The sequence below is a fragment of the Impatiens glandulifera genome, chromosome 6 (assembly GCF_907164915.1).
Source record: "Impatiens glandulifera chromosome 6, dImpGla2.1, whole genome shotgun sequence".
Lineage (NCBI taxonomy): Eukaryota > Viridiplantae > Streptophyta > Magnoliopsida > Ericales > Balsaminaceae > Impatiens > Impatiens glandulifera.
In genome coordinates, this window is record NC_061867.1 from 48,738,455 (window position 1) to 48,761,183 (window position 22,729).

At 30.9% G+C, this 22,729-nt stretch overlaps 1 protein-coding gene, 1 long non-coding RNA gene and 1 other non-coding gene across 3 annotated transcripts; 2 read left to right on the forward strand and 1 right to left on the reverse strand.

Annotated features, from left to right (window-relative positions):
• The first annotated feature begins 3,503 nt into the window (after positions 1-3,503).
• On the forward strand, positions 3,504-8,050 carry LOC124942109 (kinesin-like protein KIN-14U). The gene is made up of 10 exons (XM_047482533.1): positions 3,504-4,023; positions 4,108-4,191; positions 4,264-4,425; positions 4,508-4,614; positions 4,790-4,974; positions 5,052-5,216; positions 5,468-5,689; positions 5,835-5,872; positions 6,475-6,602; positions 7,297-8,050. The coding sequence occupies exons 1-10, from the start codon at positions 3,927-3,929 to the stop codon at positions 7,888-7,890; spliced, it is 1,782 nt and encodes a 593-aa protein (XP_047338489.1). The 5' UTR covers positions 3,504-3,926; the 3' UTR covers positions 7,891-8,050.
• Positions 8,051-8,194: 144 nt separating this feature from the next.
• Positions 8,195-8,276, reverse strand: TRNAS-AGA. The gene has a single exon. It is a non-coding gene; the product is annotated as a tRNA-Ser (tRNA).
• Positions 8,277-20,443: 12,167 nt separating this feature from the next.
• On the forward strand, positions 20,444-21,238 carry LOC124941082. The gene is made up of 2 exons (XR_007099595.1): positions 20,444-20,600; positions 21,106-21,238. It is a non-coding gene; the product is annotated as an uncharacterized LOC124941082 (long non-coding RNA).
• Positions 21,239-22,729: the final 1,491 nt, after the last annotated feature.

The following is a 22,729-nucleotide window of genomic DNA, read 5'->3' on the forward strand; positions in this document are numbered from 1 at the left end:
ACTAGCTATAAATATATATCTTCATGAAAGCGAACTAAATACAAATAAAACTATTTTCATACAACAAAATTAACCATATTTTTGAACTTTCAATACAGTTTTATATATAACAAATTTTACTTGAAACTACAATTATTATAAATAAAAGTTTAACAAGAATGAACAATAGTTACTAATTGTTGAATTTGAACCATCAAAATTAAACATGGATTAAAACCCATATAAACTAACAAAAAAAATTAAAAAATATTAGACGTTATTAACTAATTAAGAATGATTTGAGTTCTCCGATATATCAACGTCATCGTTCTTATTTTTGCCTCGAGTTGAACTAATCGAGTGTTTAACAGAAAGTTTTCGAACTCTAGGATGTAAATATTTCCTCGATACTTTATTTGACTTTTTCGGACCTAAAATATTTCCAATACGTTTACTTAATCTCTCCATTAGAACTTTCCCACAGAAGGAACAACACCTAATAAAAAAAATCACATCAAAAATAATCATCAACGAATATATATGCTTAAGATCAATTAATCAATCGATTAAATTAAGAATGGAGAAGAAATATTGTCTTAGAAAATAATAAACAAAGAACATACATGAAACCTCCCTCACAACTTGCTTCAATCATCCTAACACAATTATTGCACCAAATCTTCATTGTTCTTAATCTTGTGAAAGAGTTTTCAAGAATATATATGGTAATGTCTTATAAATAATATTAGGAATGATAAAGATACGCTTATATATAACTTTAAAAGTGCTTAAATCCTAATTTGGAATCATAATCCTTAAAAATAGAAAAGATAGAAAATAATTATTTTAATTTATTTTCTTGAATTGTTTTTATTATAATTGAAATAAATAAACATAACTAGCTAATAATATTATAAATAATGTCAAAAATATTTAAAATAAAAACATGAGATAAACATGCATAAAATATAAACAAAAATATATTGTCAATTCTCTCTTAATATATAAAACACACCCGAAGCCTTCTATTTTTTTTAAACCAACCCTTTCTTAGATAGGATAATTTCAATATTAAAACGTTCTATTGAAATCTGCCAATCCAAGTAATTATTATTTGGGAAAATATATTTTTATTAATTATGCATGTTTATATTTTTATTATTATTTTAGTTTAGATTTACTTTAGAGTTTTATTTTTGAAAAAATTATCTAAAATTCAATTATTATTTTTTATATATTTTTTTAATTATCAAATTATTTATATATAACTCATAATATTAAAATATTTTACTTTTTTTATGAAATAAAATATTAAATATAAAAGAACATAATAATAATTCAACCAATTAAAAAAAATATAAATAGCCTAACTTTTTATCAAGATTTTTTAATAAAATTAATTCTCAAATAACTAACATCAAACAGTCTCCAAGTTTATTTAAATTAAAACTAGAAGTTTTTCATATCTGAAAAATATATATATTTTTTTTACATTTTAACTCTAATCATCTAACCAATTTTTGAGGCCTTCATTTTTATTATTACATAATAATATTATTTATTTTTGATTGAATAAAAAATATGGTTCTTATTAATTCAAATTCAAAGTTATATACATATATATAATTTATAATTTATAAAAAAACATTACAAAATAAACAACTTAATCATAATTTAAATGTCAAATATTATGTTAAATTTTAAAAATAAAATAAAATTCAACAATCACCCGATCAATCCTGAAAATATTCTAAATTGGAAATAATATTTTATATATTTTTGTTGTATGTAGTAGCAGTTGTTTACAACTCTATATAATAAAAATAATTTTATTTGAAATTAAGATTATTTGTTATTATTAAATTCAATTTATAATATATATATATATAGTATATAAACTATTGAATCAATATATAAGATATTGATCAACACATTATTTATATTCTTCTACACTAAATAAAAATTCAAAACAAATGTTAATATTTAACCTGTATCACTAAAAAAACATATTAGTTAAAAAAAATATTATAAATACTAGATAATGGGTTATTTACTTCAAAAACATAGTTTAAATTATTCCTTAATTTAATATATTAAGAGTTTTTTAATATAATTTTATTTGATAATATATATATATATATATATATATATATATATATATATATATTATAATCACTTATTTTAATATATAAAATTAAAATATATTAAAATATATATATATATTAAATTTATTTTTAAAGTGAAAAAAATTAAACCTCACATCTAAAAATATGGTCATATTTAAACTAATTATAAAAGAAAAAAGAGAGAATGAAAAAAATATAAGAAAAAAAAAAAGTTAATTTATACAATCATAGATTAACTTGTTTAGTGTCAGCCAATAATCAGAGTTAATTTGATTTTTAAGATTTTATATTTATTTTTCTTTTTCATATTTCTATTTTTTATTTATTTATTAATTAATCCCGTTTCTACTTTTTATTAATTAATTTTTCTTAATTATCTATTTTTCTATTTTAAAATTATTTGGTCTCTTTAAGAAATTAAAGAGAACTAATTTATGATCGTATATATTTCTAAATAAATTTTTATTATTTTATACGTATATTATTGAGCTAAAGTACAAATTCATACGTCTAAATGTATTTTTTTCTAAATATATATATATATTCATTCTCTCACGTATATTATCTTCACAATTTATAAATTAACAATTTAATATATAATTTTAAAAATATTAATATTTATTTTTATTTAATATTTTAAATTATATAATTTAAAATATTAAAATTATTAATTAATAATAAGGATATAATAGTTTTGATATATATTTTTAAATATTATTAAAACAATTCTAAATATTAAATACTTAAAATTTAGTTGTTTATTTTTTTAATTCAAATATTTATTTTTAAGTACTTATATTTCTATCTGTCTTAATTTTTTTTATATCATCTGATATTACAAAACCTTATAAAATACTATTTTAATTTATATGTTTCTATTATAAGTCCTTTTTGGTAAAATTAAAATATAAGTTTTTATAAACTAATTTATTAAAATGTTACACTATGAAAATGTTAGAAGTAAAAATTTTATATTATATTATTTTTATTCCTATTTTTTTTTTAAAAAAAATGATTTGAGGAGGGAATTTGAGTGAGGGAATGAGAGAGGGAATAACACGGTGCAATATGATCGGCTGAAAAAAATAAATAATTTATCTTTCTTCTCTTTTTCCTCCTACTTTTCTCTTTCTGATGCCAAATCATTTTCCTCTCTCATTCCCTCTCTCAAATTCACTCACCCTGTCACTCCTCTTTTTTTTTAATTTAATTAAAAAACCAAGACTCTTTCTCTCACGTTTGCAACATATTAAAATAAAAAAATCTTTTCTAGATTTTGTAAATACAAGGATAGATAGTGACCAAGAAATGGGGGCCACAAGTTAGGTTTGATCGTTAAACCTTTCTCTCTCTCTCTTTGACACCTGATTCGCCTGAACTCTATACAGAGTAAGCAGCCACGTTCCCGCCAGCAAAAAAGATGGCGTTTTTTTTCAATTTGACAGAAATCCCACATCAACAAGCAAAGCATCAAACTATTCTCCCTTTATTTCGCTTCCTTTTTCGTTTATATAATTCTCTACTTCTAAATAACTGCCATAAACGTCTACCCTTTTCTTTACAGCCTCTCGTTATAGTTATACGGATTACAGACCTTCTTCAACCATCGGTACGCCTTGAGTATCTATTTATCGAAGGTTTTTTTCAAAATCTCAAGTGTTTTCGTCTTTCTTTAGATAATCTGTTACCATTTTCCTCCCTTGCCAGTACGAATTGTGGGTTTTAGTTTTTTTTTTTTATAATTTTCTTCCCGGTTAGGGTTTCAAATCTTGTTGGGTTTCCCTTTTTTTTTGTTGGGGAACCTTCATTGATTAAGGATCTATGGATTCTGAGATCTCTAACAATGGGGAAATTCCTGCTGTTGATACTGATGAGCATGAAAAGGAAAAACTTGAGCAAACAATAACAAAATTAGAAGGTAATTGATTGTATTGAAACCTGCCCAATTTGGTATTATATGATTGAATTCAATTACTCATTTATTGATTCTTCTTATGTGTAGGAGAAGTAGAGGGATTGAGAGACAAGATGAGGTATTTAGACAATAAGAGAAAAGAAGCATTGAACAAGGTTTTGGACATGAAAGGTAAATAAATGCAGATTACCCAATTTCATTTGATGAACTAGAAATGTGCATAAATAGATGAAATTTTTGTAGGCTGCATTAGAGTGTTCTGTCGCATTCGACCAATTTTGTTGGTTAAAAAGAAGCAAAACTGTCAGCCTCTTGCGGTGGAATCTGATAAGGTTGCTGTTGAATCTAGTGGGAGTAGAAAAGAATTCGAATTCGACAAAGTATTCCCTCCTGAAGCAACCCAAGGTCATACTAATTTCTTCTTCTTCTATTTATTTTGTCTTGATTCATTATACAATAGGCTTTATCGTTCTGTCATGGTTTGCAGATGATGTTTTTGCCGAAGCTGAACCGATCCTAACATCTGCGTTAGATGGACACAACGTTTGTATTCTGGCTTATGGACAAACATGCACCGGAAAGACATTTACTATGGTTAGTTGGATGGCAATTTAGTTTTACAAATATATTTATCTCTCCTTATTTTCTTACTATTTTAAGTTTGAGCATATAATTTGTTATCAGCCCGACCTGATTATCCCCATTGTCATTCATTATGGTAACTTTTGTTAATCATTTTTAGAAATAATTTGATTCGATGATGTTTCAGAATGGAACAAGCAATTCACCGGGGATAGTTCCTCGGGCTTTAGAAGGCCTCTTTTGTCAAGCCTCATTGGATAAATCTGCCTCGTTTACGTTTTCAATTAGCATGTTGGAAGTCTATGTGGGTAATCTAAGAGATCTTTTGGCTCCTAAAGCATTTCGTAGAGCTTATGAAACAATACCAAGACAGTGAGTGATGATGTTCTCTTGAAATCAAAGCTCAAATTGATTTGTTAGTTACTAATGCAGTTTTCATTGTTTTGTAGTGATCTCACCATCCAAACGGATACAAAAGGAATGGTGGAAATAGAAGGTTTAACTGAAGTGGAGATATCGAGTATCAAACAGGCAAATTGGTGGTATTCAAAAGGGACACAAGTGCGGTCCACTTCTTGGACAAATGTTAACCAGGCTTCGAGCAGATCGCATTGGTGGGTTCATGAATAATCTTTTTTAACTTCTTATTTCATTTTTGATTTAAATAAAAAGAACAATCCCAAAAAACCCTGGTCTAACCCACCAGGGGGAAAAGTCTTGTTTAAGAGACCATTCCCAATAAGAACACTATGAGGGGGTCGTGCTAGATTCCTCGAGTGAATAAACCCTTGTTTCCAAAAAAAAAACTTTTATGATTGGCTCATGGCCTTACTTACATTGCTTTTTAGCTTTTACATTTGTCTAGCTTGACAAGGATCACAATTTTCCGTCAAGACGAAACCTTGGGAGGGAAGAAGAAGGAAGTGAGCAAGTTATGGCTCGTAGACCTTGGAGGAAGTGAACGTGTCCTAAAGACAAAGGCCACCGGCCTAACACTTGACGAGGGTCGGGCTATAAACCTTTCACTTTCATCCTTGGGCGATGTTATTGCGGCTCTTAAAAGAAAACGAGCCCATGTGCCATATAGGTGCGAATTCTTGAAAATGAACTTTATTTTCGATCATTAGAGGGTTTATTTCGAAGCGAAATTAAGTTTAAGCTTCAAAATGAATATGTTAAAGCCAAAAGTATCTATATTTTCTTGAGCTGATAAATCTTTTGTTTGGTCACAGAAACAGCAAGCTTACTCAAATTCTGAAAGATTCCCTTGGTAAGCCATATACCTGTCTCATTCATACACTTCCTTTTTGTTTGATCATATTCCCTTAAAATTGTGTATGATAAACTTAACACTGAAGCAAATTGAATGCAATTCAATGGAGTAGAACTAAGGATAAAAGACTATATATATGCATACATACACTAGATTTCTCAAATGGGTTAAATATATACTTGAACGCTCAAAAAGGTAAATATATTCATGAACTACTTTAACTCGTGCAAAATACCCATTTGTCTCTGTGATTCTCCTCTGGTTGCTGGTAGAAGACAAATGGGTATTTCTGCCCCTAGTTATTAAAGTAAGGATATTTTGTTAGAAGACAATTTGTTTCTATGTTCGGATTCAAAAGAAAAACTTTCAATAATTTTTTGAATATGTGTTAGGCTAAGTTCCATTTTCAAATGTGATTCAGTCTGGATCCACATCCAATGAAAAATCTCCGAAAAAGTGTTTCCTAATGAAGTCAAAGTCCTTGAAAAATATAAAAAATGACTTGTACCTATTACTTCTCTATGTGTATTGTTTATTACTCTTAACCTTCTTTTGGTAATTTTGGTATGATAAGTTTTGCTTTCAATGGCTGCTCATAGGTGATGGGTCCAAAGTTCTAATGATTGTGCACGTAAACCAGTCTGCAGATGATCTTGCCGAGACTGCTTGCTCGCTCGGCTTTGGGACAAGAGCTAGAGCAGTTGAATCCCATAAGGAATTATCATCTGTATGTTCTTTTCCCAAAAATTCACATAACCTATTGCAAAACAAAATTACCCGAGAATTAGGCATTGTTTGATGGTTATTTGAGATTAATTTCAAATAACTCATTATCTAATCAACAATCTACTCAAACTGGTACTCAAATTATCAACTAAAATATTTTTTACATTTTTCTTAATTCATTTTACTCCTAATTTTTTTTTATCCAAATAACCTAGAGCCTGTTTGATGAATGGTTATTTGGGATTTATTCGATATTGGGTTATTTGGATAACCTTATTTCAAAATAAGGTTATTGAAAATTGAGTTATTTAGGTATTATTTGAGTGCAAAGTGATTAGAGGTACATTTACTTTTGATTTGAATGATAGGATTGATGAATGGATGGTGTGCTATTTGAGATTAATCCCAAATAACCAAAACCAAGCATGCCTTGGATTTAATTCAAATAATCTATAGCTATTTCCATCTTCAATCACTTCATCAATCAAAGCCATCAACTAAACATGCCAAATTACTCTTACTTGATCTTTTATAGCATATTAAATACAAATGATATAGTTATCTAAACCAATAACATCAAACCAACTTCTAATATTTCAGTAACCTCCATCAATCTTATTTAAAAATAAGTACTTGATTATTCAAATAACCTTTAGATCAAACAATCCCTTAATCATCAGAACTACTTTGTTTAGGAACTGAAGAAACAAAAGGAAACAAGGCTGATTGAGCTTGAAGAAGCAATGAGAAATGCCCAAGAGGAATACAAAGAAGTTGGTTCCCAAAAACAAAAGGCTGATTCCTTATTAAAGGAAGCTAAAACGCATTACTCCAAAATGTACGAGCCATGTGAAGAAAAGGAAACTGATGACTTGGCAGGAATCCTCATCCCACAATTGGCTGAGAAGTCGACGAAGAAAAAAGTCACCAACTCTGCCCCACGGTTCATGAATTCCACATCAGCCAGCCGTGAAAGGCAGAACGTTGTAGAGAAAGAGTTCGAATCTCGAGCAAGAATATTGAAATCTTGGTATAAGGTTTCGATCCAAACTTCATTGAGTTCACATTCAATAAGGTACTCTGATCCACATTTTAGATTTCCTTTGAGAAATTCAAAGATGTCTCAACTAGGACTAGGAGACATGAAAGCTCCTCTTGGCGAAAGCACGAAATGTAATATTTCGTATGTTCAGAAGACCATGGAAACAATGGTGGTTGCATCTAACATTCCGAACTCTACTAAAGGCTCGAATTTTCATCGGAAAAGAAGAATGTCTGATTTCGTCTGATAAAAGGGTATTTTCTCTAATCTTTTATGAGTTCTAAAATGCAAAAATGCAATTTTTTTTGGTGTTGTTTGATTGTCTAAATGCTTACAAAGTGGTTGTAAATGTTTGAAAATTGGTTGTGGTTTGGTTTTGAAATGTAAAATTGTGGTTTAAAGATTCACCATTTTTTTTAAGTATTGGTGAACTATGTGAATTGAAAGTATGATATAGAATATTTTTATGGCCAGATGTTTTATTTATTTTGTATGAATTTGTATATGTTAATAAGTTTTGATTATTGGGAGTAAAAAAAATATCAAAAAATCGTGGTCGGCAGGATTCAAACCTGCGCGGGCAAAGCCCACATGATTTCTAGTCATGCCCGATAACCACTCCGGCACGACCACATTTTTGTTAAAAAAGTTAGGTGGTTTAAATCGATTCAATACCATTTAAACATGTGCATAAAATATAATTTAGAATAAAAGATGATATCATTTCATTAATCACATTTTTGTAATTCTTGGAAATAAATTGAAGGGAAAGACCTATAAACCTAGGACTACAAAATAACAAATCACAAAAAAAAAATCAATGTACAAACAAAAATCTTGACTAAAAAGATTGTCTTAAAAATTAATGTGTTTTTATAACTCTAAATTTCACTCATTTTAGTTTAGAATTGTATTCAAATATTTTTTTTATATTTTATTACTTTATTATTTACAACACACATTTATTTCAAAATAAGGCTGCGTCTCCACGATTTCCTTGTGCTAAAACTTCATAATGTGTCGTTGAACTGATATTTTTTTTAATTTAGTAATTAACATTTCGAACTATATATATTTAATTTAGAAAATCAACACGTTGAACCGGTATATATATAATTTAGTAAGATGATATGTCAAACACATTTTTTTTAAATGAGAATTGACATTTAGACAAAAACTCTTGACACATAAACTATCCTAATAAGTTGTGTCAAATAAATATTTTAATAATATAAATGTAAATTCCGAGAATCCCGTAACAGGCAGGTGTATGTGTTACGCACGTGCACATGCAGGCCTGAAGTGACTCGAGATTTGATGATTTTAACATTGCTTTGCGTGCCAGACATGGCTTTAAAATAATTTTGGAATTTTAAAAGTGGAACCAAACAGGCCTTAGAACCGGAATCTTAAGGCTTGGGTCCGATTTTATCGGTCGGGTCTAGAGACCCTCGGTCTAGGCTCGGGGGCTCTCAATCTGAGTACCGGAGTCTCTCGGTCAGGATGCTAAGGATCTCGGTCCTTGGCTAAGATTATCGTTATAGGTGTAAAAACCTATCGGTCTTGGACTAGCATGGGGATAGGTTTCTCGATCGAAGTGTATAAAACCTCTTGGTTCGGGGCTAGTTTTGGGCTAAGTCTCTCAGCCTTTCGGTTAGGAATACTCGATCCTATTGTTTAGGAGTCTCGGTCCTAGGATTAGAACTCTCGGTCATAAGTTTTAGAGTCTTGGTCCTTGGGTTATAATTCTTAGTCCCAATGTTAGAACTCTCGGTCCCAGGTCTAGGAGTCTCGATCCTAGGGTTTGGGAGTCTCGATTCCAATATTAGAACTCTCGGTCCTAGATCTAGGAGTCTCGTTCCTAGGGTTAGAACACTCGGTCCTAGGTCTAGGAGTCTCGATCCTAGGGTTAGAACTCTCAGTCCTAGGTCTCGATCCTGGCTCAATTTTCTACGTCTGGTCTCGGTCTAGACCGAGGATTCTTGGTTAGATCTCTTGGTCCTAGGCTAACAAGCCTCAGTCTTCAAGAACATAAGGATCCATTTTTTTAAATTCATTTTTTTATCTTTGATTCTTTGATCCAAGAGTTTGGGTAGCTTCACAAAGCTCCCAAGAACATGTTGATCATCATCTCAAGGTTTTAATCGACCTGAATGATGATCAATTTGTTCAAAACAGTTTGTGATCAAAATTTGAGTTTTTGATTTTAAAGTTGTTTTAAAGTGAAAGGAGCTATCCAATAACTTTCATATACCACATATACTTGATTGATACCAAAACAAGAACACTGGCTGTTCGTTTTGACCAATTCAAGAACTCAAAATTTTCTTTTTATTTTGAAAATTTTGATTTTGATCAAACATGATCGGGATGGATAAAACATGACCGGGATGGATAAAACATGATCTAAACAGTTGCCCAACATGTTTATAATCATGTTTGGAAGCTTTTTGGGTTGTGATTCAACATAATTAACCCAAGAACAACAAACCCGTTTTTTTTTTATTTTGGAAATTCAAATTTGGGTTTTTGTTATTTAGAATTGATCGATTCTATCATATCCAGATAGTTCTTAAATGATCCTAGGAATGATTTTCATTCATAAAACACTATGAACAACAAGCATACAAGCCTTTTCAAATTCAAACTGTAAATATGAATTAGAAGGTGATTGTAATCGTTCCTAGGATTGGAGAACACTCTTTGGACCTTAGGGAAGCTGTTGGGATGCCTCAATTTAAGCTTTAAGGTCTCAAACGATTTTTTGAAAAATTCAGAAGCTTTGAGCTTCAATGGCAGATTTCTGAAATCTTCCGATTTGAAAGTGGAGATTGGATTCGCCTTTGGAATTACTTAGGGGGGATATTTATACTGTCCCAATGTCGGTTGAGGCTTCAAGTGGGTTGAATCAGTCAAAAACCATTAATGGTATTGTGGTTGTTCTTCGGTCAACTGGCCGAAGTAGGTAGTGACGAGGCCTTCTTTTGTAGGGAGAATGATCACCATCATATGTTGATCATTCTAGGCTTTGAATCAACTATATTGGTGCACCAACGACTGAGTTTCAAAAATCAAAGATCAACATAAATCTTCAGAGCTTATCTTCTCGGCGTCGCGATGAAGATGAATGTGGAGCTCAAAACGACGTCGTTTTGAGCGCTTTCTAGCGTTCTGTCGGCGTACCGTCAAAAGCTGGCGTTCCATCATCATTCGAAGGGACGGAGCTAACGTCCGCGTTAGTTTATCCCCTATAGCCCGGGTGCGCGTCTCAATCCGTTACAACGGGTATGCGTCAAATTCTTAAGTGCTGAATGAAATTTTAGCGCTCATCTGATGACAGTAGTTTCGGTTGTAGCCATTCAACAGAATTTCGGCAACACCCGATTACAGTTTTAATTTTTATTTTAAGACCTTAAGAGTTTGTTTGAAATTGATTTTTCTTTCTCCATTTTGGTTTTATTTTAATCTTTTCAAATACACAAAATATTAAAATAAATATGGCAAATATTTTACAATTTTATTTATTTTTTATTTTTAAGGTTAAATAAATAATTATTTTAAATAAAATGGATATAACAATTCATTCTAAATTGTTTACTTTTGTCCCTTAATTTTTTCTAAAATTATTTTGAGATAATATGGATATAACATTTATCCCATATATTTTTATTTTTTATTTTGGCCCTAACCCTTAATTATTCGGTTAATTAGTACAATAATTAATCCTAATTAATTTTTTTAAATAGGTTTTTTGTCATGGGTTAATTATTTTGATTTTATTTATTAAAAATAAATAAAAATAATTATTTTAATATTATAAATTAGAGTATAGATTTTAGTGTTTACAATAAATAATATATATTTAAATTATTTTTATTATATCTTTTTCAAATATATAAATTAGAATTGGATTACAATTTTATAATTTTTTAAAATATAAAAATTTAATTTAATATTATTGGAATTGGAATCCAATTTCAATTATTTAAGTGTATATTTTTAAAGGAAGAGATTTCTATTATTACTTTTGTTTGTGATGATTTTTTTTTTATTAATATAGTTAATTTTAACATTTTAAAAATATAACTAATTAGTTAATGTTTTACAATATTAAAACTATTATATTAGTATTTATTGTTTTATTATTCAAACTCAAAGTTATTTATTTTCTCGAAGTTATTTATTTTTCTTAATGGCTAAGGTTTGAACATGTTGCAATATTTTACAATGTGCTTAAATCAACACAACTGCTCGCGAGCTATTCAAAAGGTTTTTTATGAGATGAGAAATGAAAATGATTAGTCCCTCACACGGGATTTGTGAATAAGTGATTGTAATTCCAACTTGATAAAATTCTCGTGAGCTATTCAAATTTCGACTATGCTCATTTGATAATCTTACAAGACGAGTTTGAGCTCATTTATAAACTTGAAAATTTAAACGAGTTAAGCTAGATCTTTTAAATATTCGACTCATCAGTTCACGAACATGATCTCGTTTAGAGGCTTGTTAATGGGCTAACAACCATTTTGTTTAGAAAGTCGTGAAAATATTCGTTTAGAAGCTCGTTTATGGGTTCGCGAACACGTTCATTTAGAGACTCATTTAAAACTTTGTTTAATACATAACTTTAAACATTACTTTTAAAAGTACACGATTGGAGTCGGTACTTCTACAAATTATGGGCAAAGATTGTCGATGAAGAATGATAATTGTTACAAAATGAGCGATGTTGCGATAGGAAAAATTAAAATGCACGTGATCGACCCCTCTATAAGCACTAAAAATCTAAATACCCAATTTATAAAATTAAACTAATTATTTTAATTTATTTTCAAATAAATAAAATCAAAATAATTAACCTCATGGACAAAACCTAATTAAAACAATTATTTTTATTAATAATTGTGATAATTAAAGCCTAATTAATTAAGGAAAATGGCCAAAACAACAAAATAAAATTATTTGGGATAAACGTTGTGCTCATTTTATCTTAAAATCATGTTAGAAAAATCGATGGATTAAATTAAATAATTTAGGATGAAATGAGGTACCCATTTCACTCCAAAAAATTATTTATTTAACCTAAAAAATATAAAAATAAAAAACAAATTGGCAATAAATTTATCATATTTATTTTAATATTTTGTGTATTTAAAAGATCAAAATTAAAGCAAAAATGTGAAAGAAAAATCAATTTCAAAAAAAACTTTAAGGTTTTAAAATTAAAATAAAAATAAAATTGTAATCGGGTGTATCCAAAACTCGAAGAGGTAGCTACAGCCGAAAGCACATCCGCTGGATGAGCGTTGGAATCTCATCCAACGTTCTAGACACGCCCGCGTAGCAGATTGTAACTGAAGAAATGCGCGCACACATAGCCGACTGTAACTAAAGGAACGCGCGCCCGCGTAATTGGTTGTAAACGAAGGAACCTGCTCCAACGCCTCACCAAATCGGTTAACGCCTGTTAGCTGAAATGCTAACGGAGTGCCCGATCGCTGACAGATCCAAATATAATGCGAACGGAACTCTCCACGTCCGTGTTTTCTCTCGAAACTAAGTCGTTTTGCGCCTGATTCATCTTCCTCACCGCAATCACCGAAAGGATAAGGACGAATCCAACCTTTGATTTCTCAAAAATGGAACTCAGTCGTTAGTCAATCTTTCCGACTAATGTAAAAGGTGAAATGATCACCCTACTTCGGTGATCATTCCCCTACACATTTAGGCATAATCAAAGCCTATTTTGACAACTTGATCCAAGAACAATCAAAACGTTATTAATGACTTTTGGCTGACTCGATCTACTTGAAACCTCCACCAAATTAGGAAGGCTATAAATAGCCTCCCTCAATACTTCCGAAGAGGTGAGATGACTTATCAAGATTACAATCTGAAAAACACACAAATCTCCATTAAAGCTCAAAGCTACTAGATTTTTGGAATTTTCATCATAGGCCTTAAAGCTCATATCTGAGTATCCAGAAGTTTTCTTAGGGTCTAAGGAGTGTTATCCCACTTGGTAAGCTTCTTATCATCCTTTAATTCACACTTTAAGTTCTCATAAGCTTGTATGATGTATGATTCTTGAATTTGATGATTGGAAATTGATCTTATGATCATTTATGAACTTTCCGTGAAAGCTTGAACCAATCAACGGTCTTAAAAAGAAAAACCCAAATTTGAATTTGGAAAATCAAAAAATCATGTTTTCTGTTCTTGAGCTAATCCTCAAGAACAACAGCTCAAAAGTCTTTCCAATATGTTTTTAATGATGTTGGGCAACGGTTTGGATCATGTTTGATCCATCCCGATCATGTTTGGTCAAAAATTTCAAAATAATTGAAAATTTTGAGTTCTTTAATTGGTCCAAACAAACAAACAATGTTTTTTTTGTATCAATCAAGTATATGAAGTATAAGGAAGCTATTGGCTAGCTCCTTATACTTCAAAACAACTTTAAAACCAAAACCCGATTTTTGGCTACAAACTATTTTGAACAAATTGATCATCACCCAGGTCGATTGTTACATTGGGTTGATGTTCTAAATGTTTATGGGAGATTTGTGAAGATACCTAGGCCATTGGATCGAAGAATTCAAGCCTCCATCAAAATTGAAAAACTGTAATTTTGATGTTCTTGAGGACTACGAGGTCTGACCGAAGTTCTTCATCGAGGACCAAGAAGTCCGACCGAGAATTTTTATATCCGACCTAGGACCGAGGAGTCTCGCACCCGACCGAGAACTCTAGAATCCAAGATCGATGACTTCCACCCAAGACCGAGAGGTCCGACCAAGATTTCTGGCACTCGACCGAAAGTTCTAGCCTAGGACCGAGAGTCCTTAGTACCCAGACCGAGGCTTTTTAGCTAGGATCGAGAGATCCGACCAAGGATCTTGAGCCTCGACGGAGAGACTCCTAACCTAGGACCGAGGGCTCTTCGCCCTCGACCAATAAAATGAACCTAGTACCTAGGACACCAATCCTAAGTCCTGGTTGGTTCCCATTTCCAAACTCTAAAACTATTTTTGTAATTTTGGAACCTCAAATCATTTTCTAAAATCCCGAAAAATTAGAAAATGACTTTAAAATAATTTTGGAATATTTCCTAAAAACAAATGTTTTGACAAAGGCTCGTTTATGATTTATTTTTAAACCCTATTGTCTTTTAAATTGATGTTCTTCAAGTATTTTCCTCCTTAAGTTATCATCAACCATAGATAGCAGTATTTAAATAATTATTGTTACAATTATTTAAATAACGCACAAACATTATGCATGTTTAAGACCGGAAGAATAATTAGTTAAAATAAAATTGTATACAACCGATTTTCAAAAGCCGAATTTATAAGTAAAGACCGTTTTTAAAACGGGTAAGAGGATGAAGCGCGAAAGTCATTTTCTGAGTATCACCAAACTACGAACCAAAAAGAAACCCTAGCTAATACGTTTGTGTTAGGATCGGGGACGCCCTTGGAGGACCGGGGTGTTTCCGGTTTCAGGAAGGGTGGCCTCTTACAACAAACACAACACTTTGGTGATAGTCCGGTTAGAGACTATAACCGTTCTCAACACTACACAAACTGTCACAGACTCTTGAACCGGGTTCAAGGGCGGAAATGTCTGTTTCAGTCTGAAGCAACGTATGCGACTTAGATGATGTTTTAGAAGGAGTCGGTTTTAGATATATGAGTGGACCGATTTACGGAGTATGATAATTTGGTTTGAGGTTAGGTTAATTGAGTAAGTAATGAAAAGAAAGAAAAGACAAGAGACATGATTTTTTATGGATGTTCGGAGCAAACCCTCCTACGTCACCCCTTCTTCTCAAGTTATGAGAAAGATCTCCACTAACTTTTATAGTTACAACAACACTGTCGGTCGAGCCCAACTCGCTACTCACCGGTTACACCAACTCTCTCTTTGAAGTAATACAATAACTCAACACAAACATACACAAAAAGGTTCCGATTTATGACACACCGGTTTTTAGATCGTAAAAGTTTATCTCTCTAGAATCTTTATAACTTATCGCTTCTCTTGTATTGAATGATTTTCTTGCTTGATCATTCGCATTAAATGAAGACGCTTCATCTTCCTTTTATAGCTGATGAGATCCAACGGTCATTTTCTTCTCTCTCCTCTGGATTGGTTGATCATCATCACGCCGGTGCAGGGAGGTTACTTACACGTTTCACCTTCCTCAACACTTGGCAATCATGCAGACACCTCTGAGGAAAGTGTGACGTTGCCGGTTTGCAGATTCGAACACGTGTCAGGCATGCACTTCCGGTTGTCAACATCGGATCAGTAAATCATCATTGCTTTCCTCGCATGCTTCCGATCGGATCTGATCTTCTTTTATTCCTTCGAGACACGTCTATCTCGTCATACTACGTCACTTCTGAGATTTGTAGTTTCCGGTTTTGTTTCTTGTGTAATATGATCCGGCTGGTATGTGAACTTTTGTCTTTGCTGGCCGGTCACTTGAGAAAGTAGAAACCGGTTCCTCTGATCTTTGACTTGATCACTTGGAACTGGTTTCTTTGAAGTGATTCAGCAACCGGTTTATGAGGCTCAGCCGGTTCATACGATTTGATCTGCACCTGCACATGAGAGTTAACAACTGTTTAGTTTTTCTAGTCGGTTCCAAAAATTAACTCTACTTAATTTTTCTTATCAATTTCTCCCTTTTTGATTATTTAGAATAAATATTCAGAACTTGTAATGTGTGGCCGGTTTAAAAATTAGCTTTCTTAATTTTTCTTATCAATTTCTCCCTTTTTGATTATTTAGAATAAATATTCAAAACTTGTAATGTGTGGCCGGTTTAAAAATTAACTTTCTTAATTTTTCTTATCAATTTCTCCCTTTTTGATTATTTAGAATAAATATTCAAAACTTGTAATGTGTGGCCGGTTTGAAAAACTTATTTAGTGATTTCTCCCTTTTTAATTATTTTCTGTTTGAAGAAAATTTTCAAAAACATGTGTTTGAGTTTTCCAACAGGTATGTAGAGACTAATAAATTCAAAAGTATGATAAAACGACTAAGTTCTGAAAACTTAAACATGAATTGTTTTTAAGGAAAATAAAAAAAAAAAAGACTAAGGATTGGATGGTCCCCCCTTTTGAAGTTCTTTTTCCAATTCTTTCTCAAGCCGCCTTCTTTCTTCCTCTTCTTTTGCCTTCCACTCCCTGTTGCGTCTTTCAGCGTCAATCTGAAATCCGGCCCACACACTTGAGATGCCGGGAGTCTTTTTGCCGAATCCAAAACCGGTACAGACTGGTTTTGGTTGACGAGGCGGTTGAGCAACAATTGGTCTGGAGCTTGGAGTTGCGATTGACCTTTCAAGTGTCCTCTTCTTGCGCCGGTTAAGTTCTTCGATATCCGCTTCTTCTTCCTCTTCTTCTTCGTCATCAACAGGTTGCACGTTCAGCCCGACCGGTACTATTACTCTTTGTGAGTTTTAAGCCGAATTTATAAGTAAAAACCGTTTTTAAAACGGGTAAGAGGATGAAGCGCGAAAGTCATTTTCTGAGTATCACCAAACTACGAACCAAAAAGAAACTCTAGCTAATACGTTTGTACATGTATTCCATTTTTATTGATTTCAAAAATCAATCGGCGTCTCTGTTTAAAAGAAATAATCTTTTAAATTAATTATTTTTAATTAATTAAAAAAATAGATTTCTAAAAAATCAAATTGTAATTTGATTAACGCAAATCCTCGGATTATTTAAATTTGAATCAAAATTACTTATTTTAAAATTTAATTTCAAAATTTGTCAAGAATTTTTTTAAAAAAATTAAAATAATGTTTTATTTTAAATATTCTTGACACGCAAATCGAGGTTGAAATTTTCGAACCTCGAACTTTCCACGGAAATCGCAAAGGGTATTCCTGGGGGTTACAATTTGTTGGCGACTCTGTTGGGGATTAAATGTTTAACTCAAAAACATAAAATTGGCTTTTGAAACGTTTGTATCACGTTTTCAACTTAATATATAGGTTTGTCTCGAAATGTACAACACCTAAGAGACGCATAAGTTTTATCCTTTTAAAAGCATATACGTGTAAATGGTATATCACCCTCATCTTACTTACAAAAAAGTACACGACTGTGATCGGTACTTCTACATTTATGTGCAAATATTTTCAATGAGGAATGCAAATTGTTACAGAACGAGTAATGTTGCAAGAGGAAAAACTAGAATGCAAGGGATCGATCGCACCCTTTGGTGATGAGCCATCCGATAGAACGTAGGCATTGTGGAGGTGGAGGAAAATTCTCAATTGATTTGATATTCCCTAGTTTATGGCGGCGATTTTACCCCCTCCACTATCGGTGAATGATACTCTCTTATGATTTTCCTTAGCATAAAAAACTTGGATACTATCACCAAACCAATTATTTGTCATGCCCAAATAATCAAAACTTCGTCACTACAATCCTTATGTGACTACTATATATGTATTTGTGTATGCATCTATAGTCTAAATGAACATCTCAAACATGTTCTCTTTTCAAAACAAATTCATTTTTATAAATGTTTTGAATTTACAATCACAGACGATGTCCATGCTGAAGGATATCGCGTTAGTTCCATGGATTGATAATTTCCACAAAAACAAGTGGAACTATCGATCCTATGGACTCATTCTCAACATGAGGTTTATAAACTTCGAGATAAACCACACCTTCATGATGCAAATGCAAATAAGGTGGAAACCCGTAAAAGGGTCCTACTTCATGGGAGAAAGACAAATGTGCCCAACCATAGAATAATTTTGAGCTATCATTATGACGGACAACAAGAATGTTATGCATCTGAACCATTTATAGAATTAATGTCCCCAAGGAAGCTCTTGCAAGAGGAGTACGGATATGCTAAGACAATATTTGACATTATCCTTGTAAAGATATATCGACTTCCAGAAATGGACCAGGATGGAAGTAAGAAATTGAGAAATCTCTTTGACTTTAGGATCATCCATGATGACGGTAACGATCCTACTAGCTCACTTTTTCTTAACGCCATCAAATGGTAAACTCATGTTGATACTGAGTGTAGAAGTCTTAAGACCTCCCTTAATCTTTCGGAAAAAACAACTTGTTTTAAAAATCAAGGGTTTGAACTCTTAATGTAATAAGAGTCTTTTTTGTGAAACCAACATAATATTTATTTATCTTTTGCTTTTACCTTAACCTCTATTACAAACCAACAATTTATTTTATACAATATTATACTTATTGTTTTGACAGCACAAAGTTTTCATTTTCTTAAATTTTAATATTTTTCTATATAAAAAGAGAAACATCACCACCAATTCATAATTTATAGAATCCTTAACAATACCTTTTTATGTTTTTGTCTATGGTGAATCCTTTAACTAATTATCATCCAATTTATAAGTTGAATTATTATTTGGGCATCATTCAACCTTATATAATTTGACTTGTAGATGAAAGAATGGTTGTTCATGACCAGGAAAACAAGCTTGTCAACTGTATTGCATTCAATCTTACTTTGAATATATGTATGAGGAAAAAACCAAAACAATCTTTGAATATTTGTTCAAACAAATATCATAAAAAATCCTTCACCTAATTCTTAAACTTTATACATATTCTTCATTTAAGAATTTAACATAAGTAATGTTCTCTATCAAGACTCCTCGATGATTTTAACTAAATGACAAATGAATGTTTTGAAGAAGGAAACAAACTACTATAAGAACATCATTAATTGATCAAGATGAAGATGGATGTTGCAGAAAAAAGTGGAGATCGAGCCTTGAGTGTTAAGTGTTAATTGGTGATTATGATTCTTGAGAATTCATAATGTGAATTGTTCTCAATTTTATTGGGACATTAATTATTATACTCTTAATGTTTGTTGGTGATGATGATTGGGACATTATTACACTTGCTAATAATAAAAATATAATCTAACTATTAGCTTGTTAATTTATACAAGTTTTAACATTTTTAAAAATGTATATATTTATGTTTATATTTTATATTGAGTGAGCCAATTTGAACTACTTTTATTTAAACAATGTAGTGAACAAAAAAAAATACAATATCTAAATCAACAATCACATTGAGATAATTTATAAGAAAACTAATCAAACATTTTATCGAATGTAATATTTTGCAATATGAATTAAAAATTAATATTTCATCATTTTCAATTTACAACCTGATTATTTGCTAGAATATTTGGATAAAAACCGAGAATTCGGTTGGATTGAGTCACCTTATCCTGATTATTTTTTGGAGATTATTTGGCTCGAAAAAAACCGTATGACATTGATCGACCGATGTGTTTACTTCATAACACTAGAGGCAGTCGATGAACTCGTTAATCTTTTGAGAATCTCCGAACATGTTAGCATTAAATTTTATATTTATTCGCTGATGAACATTTTTTAATGGTAATCTCGTTATGTTTTCGGTGTATTTGGTGATAAGGTGAACACTTGTGTTTTTGTATTATTTTTGTCGTTATCCTCAAACAACAGTCATTGAATGATTTTTTAAAAAAATATTTTATAATATGAATTAAAATTAATATTTAAAAAAATAATTAGTTATAAACAATTAATTAAAATTTTATAATATGTCTTTTGAAAAATAAAATAAAAATAAAAGTTAGTTAACAAGAATATAGTAAGTATCATCACCATTCATTCAAGATATGTATAGTCAAGTCAACTCTTAGAGTTGAAATAATGATAGATAAAGATCCTCTTTATATATATACATACATTTGCCGATGATTGTAACGGTAATATTGGTGGCCGGCCGGTGATTATATTTGTTAAGGCGGTGCCGGAAAACTGAAAGAGGAAACTATGGGACCAGGAGGATGGGGACAGCCTCCGCCGCCGCCCCCGCCGGAGCCAGATTGCTTTTGTGGCATTTCTAATTGCATTTCTTCATGGTTAGTATATATATATATTAAGAGTAAAGATAAAAAACAAAATTTTGGTGTCATTATAGTGTTGGGAATGATTTGCAAACACGGGATAGACTTAAAAAATAGAATTTTCTCTCACGGGATAGACTTAAAAAATAGAATTTTCTCTCCTATTAAATTTAAGTTCAGGGGTGGATCCAAGTATAAGTCTGCCCCGATTGTAGCCAGGGTATTCAAAATATTTTGTATGTATTTGACAATAACAACGATAAATAAACTTAATTTATTTTGTTTGTTTATTATTATCAAATTGATAAAAAATTAATCCAGGTAAATTTCAAATATTGGCTCCCCTCTTGTTTAAGTTCATTCTCATATTTACATATATTCCCGACACTATTCATTATTTTGGACCCTCTACCCTCTAAAGAAATGTTAGAGATTCTCTTATGCAGTTAGGCTGCTCTCTATCATGAATATATTTATAATGAATTGCAATTGTTAATTAATTAAAATAATAATAATGCAGCTTAAACTTCTTGTGCTGCTGTGGGCTGTTTGGTGACTGCTTTGGAGAAAGAAAACATATGTGAAAGAAGGATATGGTGTTTGGCTACTGAATTTTTAATGAAGAAAACAGATCTAAATTGAATGAAAAAGAAGAAGAAAAAATGTCTGGTTTGTATCTGGTTGTGTCTATTGTGTTATATCTATAAGTTCAGTTTGGTTGTATTTTGCTTTGTTTGTCTTATCTGGTTGTGTCTATTGTGTTATTGGTTTTTATTAAATGATTAATGCAATAATATTATGAAATGGATAGCCGATTAAGTGCAACCACAAAAAACATAGTACTTGTGAATAAAAAATCAATCAAATATATTAAAAATTAATGTGTGCGAAGATCTTTCAAAAGAGCAACGATATCACAGATTAAATCAAACATTATATAATGTCAAGATTATAACAATGTGAATGTACACAACGATTGTTTGAGATTGTTGAAAATTTTCGCGGTCTATTTATGTTTATTGTTAAACTCATGATGTTGTTTACGTCGAATATTATTCTCGTTTTTCTCTTTTGATGTTACTCTCTAATGTCATTTGTGGCTGATGACATATGATTGTCCTACAAATATGAACTTTCAATTCGGAATACAATGACCAAAATTGATTTGAGAAACATTATAGTCGAAGTTATACTGGTTATGTAACAGAATAAACTCAACAAACCTTAATAAGAGCTCCATCAAGAATCTTTGTTTTGGGGTTGGAAAGCTTTTAACGGAAAAGTCTTGATATTTAACCTACTGAAAAAAAAATGTATTTTATCTAGCTAACCTTACAACATTTGTTTGATCAATGAAAAATACATTGATCATATTTTCTTCATTGTGACATTAAGAAGAGCACATGTACTCTTTTGTAGAATCTCCTTCATTTTAAGTGAGATACGCCAACAAATGTCGCTAACTTTTGGGTGCAAAAATATTACGAAAGATTGAAAACTAATTTCTCTTATTATGTGGTAGACAATATTGAAAGAAATAAATAACAGATTCTGATAAGAAAAAAGTTATGGATAGGATCATCTTAAAGGATTAATATTAAATGCATTTGCTTTAATAAAAAAGAAAAGCTTGTACGGGATATTTAATGTGATTCACAGCTTTAATAGAAAAGAAAAACTTGTACGAGATATTCAATGTGATTGACATTTAAAATTTCTTTACACTTTTTACAAAAAATTGCTTTGTTTATATCCTCCCATTTGTAACTATTAAACGCTATTTGCTTTATTTTTAATACAAAATTGATATTTTAAAAAAAACAATAACAAGTGATGTCATTTAATACAAAATTGACCTTTAAAAAAGAAAAAGAAATAACAAGTGATGTCAATATGTAGATTAAACAATTGCTGAATGATAATTAATCTGGGACATTTATCCCTTCGTCATTAAAAAGGTGAATATTAACGATCAAATGTACAGGATACTTGTAATCCGTTGGGTTCTATTTTTTTTAATCTTAGACATTTACAATAAAAAATGGTATAGAAAATTACAAAAATAAACCAATTCAAAAAAACAAAAAAAAAAGTTGAATCATAGTTTATCCCCACTTTTCTTATTATAATATTGTGCTTCACTA